The sequence below is a fragment of the Saimiri boliviensis genome, chromosome 8 (assembly GCF_048565385.1).
Source record: "Saimiri boliviensis isolate mSaiBol1 chromosome 8, mSaiBol1.pri, whole genome shotgun sequence".
NCBI classification, from domain to species: domain Eukaryota; kingdom Metazoa; phylum Chordata; class Mammalia; order Primates; family Cebidae; genus Saimiri; species Saimiri boliviensis.
The window spans coordinates 54,732,957-54,745,543 of NC_133456.1; the positions used below are offsets into that span (position 1 = coordinate 54,732,957).

General features: G+C 43.0%; 1 protein-coding gene and 1 long non-coding RNA gene across 5 annotated transcripts in view; one reads left to right on the forward strand and one right to left on the reverse strand.

Moving 5' to 3' along the window:
• ADAMTS9 (ADAM metallopeptidase with thrombospondin type 1 motif 9) overlaps positions 1–12,587 on the reverse strand; it is a 207,846-nt gene that overhangs the window by 54,091 nt on the left and 141,168 nt on the right. For all 4 annotated transcript variants that reach the window (XM_074404499.1, XM_074404500.1, XM_010350914.3 and 1 more), the window contains 7 exons: positions 11,568–11,738; positions 6,995–7,189; positions 5,553–5,685; positions 5,242–5,336; positions 5,036–5,130; positions 4,811–4,944; positions 2,895–2,986 (listed from right to left, as the gene is read on the reverse strand). In XM_074404499.1, the coding sequence (XP_074260600.1) occupies positions 2,895–2,986; positions 4,811–4,944; positions 5,036–5,130; positions 5,242–5,336; positions 5,553–5,685; positions 6,995–7,189; positions 11,568–11,738 (915 nt within the window). The remainder of the gene's footprint in view (positions 1–2,894; positions 2,987–4,810; positions 4,945–5,035; positions 5,131–5,241; positions 5,337–5,552; positions 5,686–6,994; positions 7,190–11,567; positions 11,739–12,587) is intronic.
• LOC141585383 (uncharacterized) lies at positions 1,693–7,001 on the forward strand. The gene is made up of 4 exons (XR_012518808.1): positions 1,693–2,092; positions 2,817–2,974; positions 4,031–4,147; positions 6,040–7,001. It is a non-coding gene; the product is annotated as an uncharacterized LOC141585383 (long non-coding RNA).

Sequence of the window (12,587 nt, forward strand, 5' to 3'; positions counted from 1 at the left end):
TGTTCTTTCTGGCTCTATTCTGGTACATCGTTGCCGGCAAAGGCTTTATCTCCAGGGTCTAAAGGGCACACATATTGTAACTACTACCTCCTATTGCTGATTCTAAAGAACGGTGTTTAAGAGTTATACGTGTACTAGATAGTCCCTAAAGGTTTGCAAAAGATGTGCTTAGACCAAAGGGGAATCCTATTCTCTGTAGTACAAGAGCAAACATTGCAGAAATTTTGCTTGAAAACAGAATCAAGAAGATACTTCTACTATCATGGATATGAATTCAGATACACTTAGGATCAAATCCAGACTCTACTGAGCAGCAGCTGTGTAGGTTTGGGTGAATCTTCCCAATTTCTACTCCTCACTCTCCTCTTTATAAAGAAGGAATTCTCTTAGAATATTGTGGTGATTTTTAAATATATTAAAATATACATATATATTTATTTAAATGCTACATTGAGTAGACAACGCTGAGTACAGTGACTAATGTATAAATGCCTAATAAATACTAGCTATTGATACCATCAATAGTAACAGTGTCACATCTACTGTCATAAGGATAAGAAATATTCTGGGTATGTTTTGAGGTGAGGGCTGTCAGGGAACCCACTCTTATTAATAAATCCATACACAAAGCAATAGTGGTCAATGAGGTAAAAGAAACAAATTCTGAAACACAGCATCATTCTGCTTTGATTTCTGTGCAATCACTAGGTCAAAGGCTGAACCATCCCCTCTGAAGCAGTCTGCACAATCATACTTTCTACAAACCTTTTCCTGGAAAACTGATTTGAAAAACTCGTATCTTGTAACACTATAGCTGGTGCTCAACACATGTCTAAGTAGAGTTGAATTCTAAAAGTACTCAATATGGTTTGAAGAATGAGCTGGGAAAAAATACAAATTAACCTCTCACAAGCTTTAGGTTTTCCCATTTAGGAATTGCTTCATTGTCAGGAGTTAACAAATCAATCAGTTCATTTGTCTCTGAATTATTAAAATAAATGAATGCAAATTACTTTTCATTTGCTTAAGCTTCCCAAAGGATGTGCATATAGAAACAGGAAAATCCTGAGACATTTGAAAAAGGCAGGACAGGGCCAACCTATTAGCCACTAAAATGCAACAGATGCCAATGGGATTTTTGAAGCCATCAATTGCCCTAAAAAAACTGCACTTCAAAAGTTTTCGATTCCTGGGTAATGGAAGAAAGGCTCTCTTTACCATTATGTACTTTGTTTATTTTCTTTCTCCCCTGAGAGCTTCCTCTCCACTTCTCTAAAATGTTTAGCAAGGCTCTTCTAAAGCTTGAGGCTGAAAATACACTTCGTTAAAAGAACATTCAGATGTGTTTGTCTTTGGACGTTCTCTGTAGTTAGGGGTAAATCCATCCTATGGACACAGGCCTTGGGATTCTGAATGTATCATGGAGTCCCAGACATTTGAAAAAGGCAGGACTTTTGAAGTCTCACACGCAAAGTGAGAAACTCTTGACAGAGTTTAACAACAACTTTGCGAAGACCTCCTTCAAACTGAAGAGCAAACTGGCCAAATTCTCCTGTCCAGAATCACTGAATTCATTGTCCTGCCTACCAAGGGCAGAAGCTTCTTGCAAGGACCAACACCTGCTTTGCAAAATTAGCCTGGGCTGATTATGACAGCATGTTTCAAAAGGCAAGTTAAAACTTGCCACGCCTTTCTCAGGCAAGAAAGTGTAAAACCACAGAATGGGCAGAAAGATTGCTGCTGGGCAGCTCTGCTGAAAAGCCATCCAGGCAGAAGATGATGACTTTGCACTTCTGGCCGGAACATTTGCAAACTTTGTAGATCTGAAGAAGGGGTAACAGGTTGAGTCAATGACATCCACAGAGACCCAAGCCTCGGTCCCGGAGGATTTCTAGAATATATTATTATCTCATTGGTATTCATTGTCATGCTCTCCAATCGGCTATAAATTCCTAAAGGGATGAATGTGAGTCTCCAGTGAAAAGGATGATGCTGGGCACAAAGTGAGCACTCAAGAAATGTCAGCTGATTTATCACAAAGACGATTCTAGAGCCATTTCTGACTACTATTAAGGAATCAAAGGAAACCCAGGTAAGTGTTCAAAATTTTGAGATCTCTAGGTCCAACATTTAATTCTTTAAAAAAATTGGTTTCATGCTTATTTTGAAAAACTTAGGAAACCTGGCAAAGTTAAACTTACCAATACACCCCACTAATATTTTGAAAAAGTTCTTGCAGACTTTTTTTCTATTTATATGTTAAAAGAAAACACACATGGGATCATACTGCATGTACTGTTTTGTATCTTTTTTTCTGCCTAATCTCATAAGCATTTTTATATACCATGCAATATTCAGATTCATAAATGGCACTCACTTGAACTGGCTTTTGAGAGTCAATTGTCTGCATTCTTCCTAGCCCTCCATTTAGCGACATAATGGCGACAGCTTGAAATCAACTACGGGGAGAATATTTACACCATGGCAATTGACAAATGTAACAAAATAGGGCCTTTTTTTTTTTTTTTTGGAAGAGTCAGTCATTAAATATTTGCTAGCACTCTGCTGACTGTATAATAGTCATTTTTTATAACCATCATAATTTGTTTAACCAAGCCCTTGCCACCCAAAATCTAATTTGTTTTTAAGTTGATGCATTTCGTTGAATGCAGAAGTTAGGCATGTAGCTGCGATCATTTCCTTAGGACCCACTTTCAGGAGCTGAATTACGAGATTAGACTTTAGAGCATTCGTGAGGCTCTTGATAGAGGTGGCCAAATTGCCCTCCAGAGCAACTGTTCTAATCACATTCCCAGGAGCAGATGCAAATGAGGGTGTCCCTGGGGAAGGTAGGAGATGAATCCCTGGCAAGAGGAAAGGCACCAAGGACATACCTGTGGGCACCTGGCAGCGCTGTAGCAGTCTCCGGCTGTGGCAAAAGGGACAGGGTGTCCTTCGCTTGTCCTTGCAAACTGTAAGTCAGTGGCTGTGGGGTGGAGAAGGGGGTAAGGGCAGGGGAGGGTAAGAGCGGGAGAAAGGCAAGGAAGGAACAGGACATTAACAAGGAGACAGGAGGGAAGAAGAAGAAGAGGAAATGAGAGAGAAAGGAGCAATATGAAGTATTAGTGAGCAAATGGGTCCAGATGTTCGCTTGCTTTTTCCTCATTATATTTGTGGTTCTGAGAGCTTCGTTCCCTGGGCTTCATCAGCCCTGCCTGTCTGTCTCCCCCTAGTACGGAAGTCAAAAAGGGGGTTTCAAATGACTTTGGAATTGATTCCTACATAAATAAATAAGTGAATCACCTCGCTTAAATGTAGTGTAATTGGCTGGTTGAGAACCTCCTGTTATCCTGCATCGCAGGCTTCAGGCCAGGGGGAAATAAGCCAGAAGAGCAAGCATTTTCAGCTACTTAGGAGCAATTCCCTGAGGTTTCCTCTGTCCTCCCATGGCCTAGGCACTATTATTGCCAAAATGTGGAGCAATTAGAACCCCCATCTTGAAATTATTAATGGCAGTTTCTCAAGTTTGGGGCTAGCCTATAATTTTTTATTTTTTAAAGAGCCAATAAATACAAGGCCAACCCTAAGTGCATGTTGTTAACCCCTATGGTAGCTCCTGAGGTGAGCCCTGCACATGGAAAGGGAGGAGTTAAACTGAGAATCCTGCAAAAGCTGTCTGCCAGGGAGACTGGAGACCAGAGGCAGGTTTCATCTTTCTGCCTCGTCTTTCAGGAATGGCCTTAATCTTTCTGCAGTTCACTACATTTTGGTGAGAGGGAAATCGCAGTGCTCCATTCTGCAAGGAAAGGGGCCCTTGCCTGCTTCAGCATGTAGAACCCTTGAGTCTTAGCTGGGGTTTTTTTTTTTAAGTGGAGAAACTGCAGACCCTTATCAGTCTAGTTGAAGGAAATGTAAAGTATCTTGGTACAAATCACGTTTAAACCATCTCAAAAGAAAAGCAAAGCAATACTATGGGTAAAATGTTAATGAGGAAAAATTAATGATTATTTCTGTTTTTCCTTTATTCAAGGGAACATGTTGAGGTATTTTAGCTGTCCTTAACCACTCCTATGATTAATGTCCCCAAGAGAGGTGCAGTGTTGGTGAGAGTATGAAATCAGCCCACGCACAGGCTAGTTTAGAAAAGGTAATTCTGTGTTCCATTTTTCTTCTGCAAATTGACAATTGGCTAAAATTAGTTTTACGCCCGTGTAAGCATGTACACTGCACTGCTGACAGCTGGGGTGGGGGGTGGTGAATGTTGCCCATGAATTTCTTAGCTTTGGGGTTTTGTATCTGCTGTTTATTCTACTTTGAAAACTTCTGCTACCACCTCTGCCTTTCCTACACTGACCCCTGTGCCTGACCAACCTTAACTTGACCTTGAGGTCTCCATTTCGATGTCATATTTTCTGGAATGCTGCCCTGACCTTTCACATTTCAATGGTGCTTTTTTCATCTACTCCATTCATTCATTCCATTCATTCATTACAAATCAGAGAGAGCACCTCCCACATTTCAATGGTGCTTCTTCCATGTACTTTATGTACTTCATTCATTCATTTAATTCATTCATTACAAATCAGAGCGAGCGCCTGCCTTGTGCCAGCCACTCTCCAGACACTGGGAATACAGCATCGAACAAAAAGGACAAACTCTGCTCAGTATTGTCCGTATTGCAGTGTCAGCTCCCAGTCTTCTTCCTCTCCATACCCTCGGCACCTCCCCATCAGCCAACATGCAAGACGTGCTGGCTGTCTGAATGCAGAGAAAAATGCACACGTTCCCACAGGACACCTCGCTAACTTACTTATTATCTGCATACTAGTCAGGTCTATTCTGATTTTCTGAAAACTGGAAAATCCAGCCGCCGTATAATCCTTCCGACATTGGCAGTCATCGCGTCGGCTCCCGTTATAGGGACATTCCGTTGGGTTGTGTAACCTAAATTACAGAGAGAATGTTCTGGTAAAGATGGGAAAGCATTTGCAGGGATCTCCAGGCCTCTGGAATCTTCTGAGCGTGGCTCTCCTACCTGTGCCCATACACCTCGGAGAAATTCTCAGAGTCCCCATGCACCAGTGTCACATATTCTTTGGGGTGGTCAGAGTGCATCCCTGCGCAGAATATCTGAAAGACCAGAAATAACCCATGAAGAGTGGTTCAGAAATGAGGTGATGAGAGCAGTGATCACTCACTCTAAAAATATTCTTGAAATAATGCCTGGTATCTGACATTCACCTTCAGAAGCTTTCCTCTAATGATCAGGAAATATTCACCATCTTCACTGGCACCTTTGAGCCTTTTTACCTCCTTGCAATTCTGGGGTAACTCACCTAGAAAACAGAAATCACAAAAAATAGGGTGTGACACTCTGAGATGTGAATTATCTACCTACAGAATGAATGACATTGTTCACACTAAAACTTTTTAGCAAAGGGAATGATTTCTTCATTAAAAATTCTATATTTCTAAAAAGGGCAGCCAATCAAATGAACAAAGAGAGCCTGTTCTTCATGCTAAAGAAAGATAACTTCAGTTGGCCAACTTACAGTTATAGGTATTACGGCAGGTTTTTCGTTCTTCTGGCTTCAGATCAGTGTGGCATAGGTGGCTGGGTTGGTCCTCATTGGTTAAACATTGCACGGATCTCTGCATTACTCCAACGCCACAAGACACTGAGCACTGTAAGACAAATCAGAGTCAGTGGTATACCTATGGAATGTGGGAGGCACAGGCTTCTGGTGGAGCTCAGCACTGACATCATCATGTACAGGGTGTCACTTCAGACCCTGCGTCGCTGAATATAAATAGCTGCATTTACTGAGCACTTACTTTGGGCCAGTCTCTTTGCTAAGCCTTATAGATTCATATTCATGTATTTATAAAAACATATATATGTATAAAACACTTATATGTATGTATAAAACTATGTGTAATTTTATAAATATCTACACACACATACACACACAGACAATTTTTTCATTTAAGCCTCACAGTAGCCCTATGAGATAGTATTATCATTATCCTATTTTACAGGTGGGAGATTGGGGCTCGAATATTAAGGAATTTGTTCAAGGTCACAGCGGAGCCAGGATTGAAATCCTAACTGCTTTCAACTCTTCGCACACATTTTGCCTGCTCACTTTTCAAGACTGAGAGCTGCCTGGTCCAGAGCCAGGGAGTTGTGACAATCTTCCAGGGCAGTCCCAATTCAAAATATTCTGCCTTGTTGTACCCCAATGCAATGAAGTATTTCTTACATAGAACATGAAGATGTCTTAACAACATAAGCAACAATAACTAGTCCTTCTATAACTCTGATGAAGTGTCAGATTTTAAGTACTTAAAAAAAATTATTTGCAATAAAATATTAAATAAAACAGTTGCCATTATAACCTAAGTGCTTTGTATATACAGGCTGAATATCCCTTCTGAGTATTCCTTATTGGAAGTGCTGGGGACCGGAAGTATTTTACATTCCAGATATTTTTCAGATTTCGGAATATCTGCATTGTTACTAGTTGGATATCCCTAATCTGAACATCTGAAACCTGAGATGCTCCAAGAAGTATTTCATTAGAGTGTCAAATTAGCACTAAAAGTGTTTGGATTTTATAACATTTTGGATTTATGGATTAGGGATGCTCAGCCTGCATAAACTCATTTCATCTTCACAACTACCTGTTCGGCAGATGAGGAAACTGAGAAACAAAACTTATGCAAACTTGCCCAAGGTTGTTCACTTGGGAAGTGGCGGAACCAGGGTTCAGATCCAGACTGTGTGGCTTCAGAGCCCACGTTTCAAGCACCAAGCCACATGTCTGAACAGAAAGAGGTCCCTTTGATCCCTGTCAAACCATTTCAGCTTGCTAACTCCAGGGTGTCTCCTGGAAGTAGAGTTACTCAGGAGAGCGGGTTAGGCAGGACACGTTTAAGTCACGGGGTTGAGATCCAAGGGCTTTCAGATTTGAGCACTCAGCCTTCTACTTACGCTCCCCCAGTTTCCAACTCTCCAGGTGGCCGAGACAGGGCACTCCCTCAGGTAGCAGGGGTGGACACTGGGGGGCTGTGTGCCTGGGCAGTTGACAGTGGTTTGGTAGCTGTACTCATAATTCTCCTTCCCGGTGTAAATCTCGCTGCACGAGACAAGCCTTTGTTTGTAGCCTTTTCCACAGGTCACTGAGCACTGTGAAGACAGGGGTTGAGAGGAGAGGTTCGAGGAGTTCCTGGGGGCAGCCCACAATAGGCCCCTGACCTCCACACCAAGCACTGACCGTATGACTATGCTGCAGAAAGCTGCCACTTCATTAGCTTATTTATTCATTTCAAGTGGCAGGCCCTGAGCACACAGGAGACAGGCAACCCTACAGGGTGCCTCCGGGATCTGATGCTTCCACTGGCATCTTCTGGGCCCCTACTGCAGGTGGGGGTGCCTCAAGCCCCTTCTGGGGGTTTCGAGGGGAGGAGGAGGGGGAGGTGCTCCAGCTGTCATTCATTCAGTTTGCATCTTCAGCCCAACTTCGCAGGTTGGCAAAGTGCCCTTTTCTAAACCTACGATGACCAACAAATTGGGAGGGGAAGAGGATCCAGCAGCTGACCCATGAGTCAGCAATTTGAGTGTGAAATACAAGCACTGAGCCAAAGGGGACTCTGGGACTGTTTTCCTCCCTACTTGGTGCTGTTTGCTTTCCTACCTGCCCTCCACTTAATTTCCTTCTCTCTTCTCTCTCCCTGACCATAGATTTTTTTTTTTTTTTTTTTTTTTTTTTTTTTTTTTTTTTTTTTTTTTAAAGACAGTGCCTTACTCTGTTGTCCAGGCTGGAGTGCAGTGGCATGATCTTGGCTCACTGCAACCTCCACCTCCCAGGATCAAGTGATTCTAGTGCCTCAGCCTCCCAAGTAGTTGGGATTACAGGTGTGTGCCACCACACCCGGCTAGGTTATAGATCTTGACTGGCATGTTTCCTTTCTTCTTTCCTATCTCTTGCTCTGTATCATGCCCTCATCTATATTCTTTTATCCTAACTCTACAGCAGTTAAACATACTCAACCAACACAGAAATGGAGAAGAAATAAACATCTTACTAGTGTCCCAACTTTCAACCTCCTTAGCTAAGTTTTTTTTTTCTTTTTATCATTTTCTATTTAAAAAATAAAACTGAGTTACAATTAATTTAGTTTTGATGGTATTTTTAGCAGCAGCATCAAATAACTGGTCATCTTTTGTAAACATGCTTCATAAAATTGGGGTAGAGTGCCAGTTATTCTCTAGACTTAGGGTTCTTGGGCAAGGGTGGGATAAACTGCCCAAAACAGTATGCCACATGGGGTATATTATGCTTTTTCTGGGATGAGGGACCACAGCTTTCACCAATTATCAAGGGCAGTTAGAAGCCACAGTGTCCGCTCTGCCCTAATGTTTCCTGTTGCTTTTAGTCACATGGTTTTTATCTACTACAACTCTTCCAGGGAAAAGTTTCTCCTTGAAGAAACCCCAGAGATAGGAGAGAACAAGCCCAGCCAGAGGCATGCAGAGCATCCCTGGGCCTTCTCTTCCAGTTGGCTCGAGACATAGAAATGCTCTGCGTACATTTCTTCCTTCTTTGGCTGCTGCTGTTCAAATGTCTGAAGGCCAAGTTGACACTAGGCCAGGGAAATGTAAGGCCAGCCCGGAGTGTTTCATGCAGATGGCTAATAAACTCTGTCCAAGCTGTGGGTATCTCAGTTTCTTTTCTTTTCTTTTTTTTTTTTTTTAAGTAAATTTCTTTTTTATTTATTATTATTATTATTTTGAGACGGAGTTTCGCTCTTGTTACCCAGGCTGGAGTGCAATGGCGTGGTCTCGGCTCACCGCAACCTCCGCCTCCTGGGTTAAGGCAATTCTCCTGCCTCAGCCTCCTGAGTGGCTGGGATTACAGGCACGCGCCACCATGCCCATCTAATTTTTTGTATTTTTAGTAGAGACAGGGTTTCACCATGTTGACCAGAATGGTCTCGATCTCTTGACCTTGTGATCCACCCGCCTCAGCCTCCTAAAGTGCTGGGATTACAGGCGTGAGCCACCACACCCGGCGGTATCTCAGTTTCTAACCCAGTGCTTGCATGCATTGACATCAGTCCATACTAACTTAAACAAGACTGTGTGTTTGAGAGAGGCAAGGAATGATACCCTTGAACCCCACAAACCGGGAGCAAAAGCAGCCCCCTGGTTATTTGTGTGGGGATTCCAGTGGGAGTCAGGCATTTGCTGATGGAACTGAGCCCCAAATATGGTCAGGCTAAATGCAGATGCCATCACATCTCTAAAAAGAAGCTGGCAAGAACAGATGCTCTCAGCTAGCTGATATCAGCATTGTGAAAATGTTGACTGCTGCTGTTTTCCTTAAACCATTTCAGAGCAGAGCTATGAAGTATTAAGAAGCTTCTCTCTGGAGAGAGAAGCTCATACTGTAGACTCTGCATGCCTTGGTGTATGTGCTTGGTTCCACATGAGCATGTATTACTTTTCTAAATTGAAAATAGCAGCAAAGCAAAATAAAACAATAAGAATGTGGGCTCCCTGCATGAGCTGTACACTTCAGGCCCTGCTAGGAAAATGCATGTGTCAATCAAGACTGACAGAGCTCTTCTTTGCCAGTCTAGCTTGGGCTTCCTCAAATTCAGGTGGAGCAGAGCTCAGGGAAAAACATAAAGAACGCTCCAGGTAATAGAGGTCCCAGAGAGAAGGCATGTCTTCTTTTCTAGAGAGAATGCTGGTGCCAGTCCCTTTTGGCACCTCTTCCCTTCATGCAGGCTCCCTTCCCTGTGGTCCTTCTCTCTGTGCTAAGCACTGTTTCCAACCCTCTAGCTGTTGCCCATAAATTTACTGACTTTTCAATTCATAATGCACCTGCGAATTTACAGAAATATGGAAGGCTTCCTTTTTTTTTTTCAATCTTCTCCCTGTCTCATCTTTTGGGAGTTACAGTTATATGAAAGCTATAGGAGTTGTATGATTCAAGTCCTAGAAAAAGATCAAAACTCTGTTAGCATAATAAAAGTGCTACATAAGAGATAAGCTAAGATAAAATGTCAGCTTGGCCCGGTGAATGGTGAGATCCCCCTGCGTTGGGTTCTGGATGGGTTGGAACCTGTGCCTCAAACCCAACGGCAAGAACTATTCTGAACACTCATTTGGATTTCACATGTTCCTAACTGGCCAAGAGCAAATCAATTTCCTAAAGACCAGAACCATGTCTCCTCTTCACTCTCTAAGGGTGTATAGTACTATTCAGGGCATACCCAGAAGATGCAGGGTCGGGGGTCGAACAGGGTTTCTGAACCTCAGCACCACTGACATTTGGGCCAGATAATTCTGTATTGTGAAGGTTTCCCTGTTCAATGTAGGATATTGAGCCCCGCCCTGGTCTCCACCTTCCAACTCTGGCCAGTAGAATCCCCTTTCCCCAGTTGTCACAACCAAAAAAGTCTCCAGAGACTGCCAAATGTCCCCTCGAAGGACAAAACTCCCAGGAATAAAGGCTAGGGAGAGATAATAGAAAAGACTCTGGGATCAGCTTTAGTGCAGGAAGCAATTCAACACCTAACACACACATCATCTAAATGCAAATATTCATCTAATTAACATATAAAATTGCTGCCCTGTCAAACTTTGAAGAGACCCAGCGGCAGCAATCATATTACCTAACAATGTTCAGTACTTTCACCATGAGTCCAGATGCCTCCCTTTCAAATCTCTAAATTATCTGGGCAAATGACAACTGGTTTGAATGCTACAGATCTCTCATACAGATATGAACATACTGTGATGTTTGAAAATAATATAATCATGCTATTATTACTATTGGTTTATTACCAATAAAAAGGGTCTGGATAAACATTGTGTACAGAAGGATATATGAAACAAATGGTACTTGAGATACTTTGGATATTATAGAAAATTATTTCATTCCTCGGAAGCTGTTTGTTAAACAGGCAAAATATATCTGGTTCATGAAAGTGCTTTGTTTACCCCTTACAGTGTTTTAAAACCAAAAATTTGAGCCCCCGTTTTCAAGTTAGGAAATCTCACAAGCTAATCAGAGTTTTAGCCTCTCTTGAAACATCAGGTCTGGTAACACTAGACCACATTTCTGCATGGCCTCAGCTGGAGGAAAGAGATTCTGCTTCCTTCACACAGCATGTGCCCGTTTGTCACAGTCCCCACCTCTCCCTGTTGTCTCCCTGGCACTACAAAATTTTCTTGTATTTAACTGTCTTCAGGCACCTAAAAGCATCCCATGAGTTTGCAGCCCCTGCCGTAATTCCTTCTTTATGCCAATAGGACATCAAGGTGAATTGCAGAATGTGGACCTGAAGGGGCCTAGAGGCCATCTTATACATCTCTCCCACTTTGCATGAAGGAACTTGAGTTTGGGCAGGCTGAGGACTTGTCAGAGAACACACAGTTCACCGTGGCAGAACTGGGGGGTAGGCTCAAGTCTCCTACATTCCCGCACTCATCCCTCTGCCGCTCCCAGGCCATGGCTGAGCTGAAGACGGTTACGGGGTCCCCAGGATGGTACCTCTGACCATTCTCCTGTGATCCAGACGTACTCGCAGGGTTGCAAACTGCAGCTCTCTCGGTCCGCAGGCCGCTTGCTCACGTCACAGCGCACACTGTGCACCTCGCTCTTGTTGTCATCCATGCACACCACCTTGCGGAACCGGGAGCCTTCGCCGCAGGTCTTGGTGCACTGTTAAAGTCAAGCAAAAGGGAAGAATAAACGATGGTTCCTCATCTCCTATGACTGCAATTATGTGTTTACCTGTGTACATAGCCTTTAAGATCATGAGAGCCCTGAAGGCAGAGATAGCCAGAGAACCCCTCATTTTACCCCAGTTATCTAACAACACTGTTCCTGTCGTTCACCACCTGGCTCTCTGAAGGGAGGAAGGAAAGTATAAATGAGTCGGCCTCAGTTTAGAAAGGACCTTAAATCCTATTTACTACAAGCACCTACTCACAAGTGACTTGCTTTAACACTTACAGGCAAATGGTTACCGAACTGGTGTCTAAATGCCTCCAGGGTCGGGGACATCGGTACCTGCCCAGGCAACCATCTCATCTCATAACACAGAACTAAGTAAATCTCTTTGTATGTTCCAGGCCCTTCTCCTCATTTTCTATTCCAGAGAAGCATAAAGAAAAGTTTCAGCTCTCACAAGAAATCTCCTCCAGCTCCTTGAACAGGGCTTTCCTGCAGCCCCAGGAGCCTTTTCTTCTCCAGGGGAACTGCCCTCATCCCACATCATCCTGCAAACGTTCACCAAGTTCCTACTAGGTGTCAGACCCTGCGATCGGTCCTGAGTGAACAAGAGTGGACACAGATGGCACATTCCCTGTTCTCAGAGAGGATCTAATATGTTGGTAGCAAAGGCAGACAATAAAGAAGCTAGCTAGGTAGCGAGATTGAACAATTACTGTAATTCCATTTTCCAGATGAAGAAACCGGGACTTGGAGAGCCTAAGTAACTTGTCCCAAGTCACATATCTCTTTGTGAGGGAAATGGGACAGATATGTTTATTCTCATAAGCCAAAGGA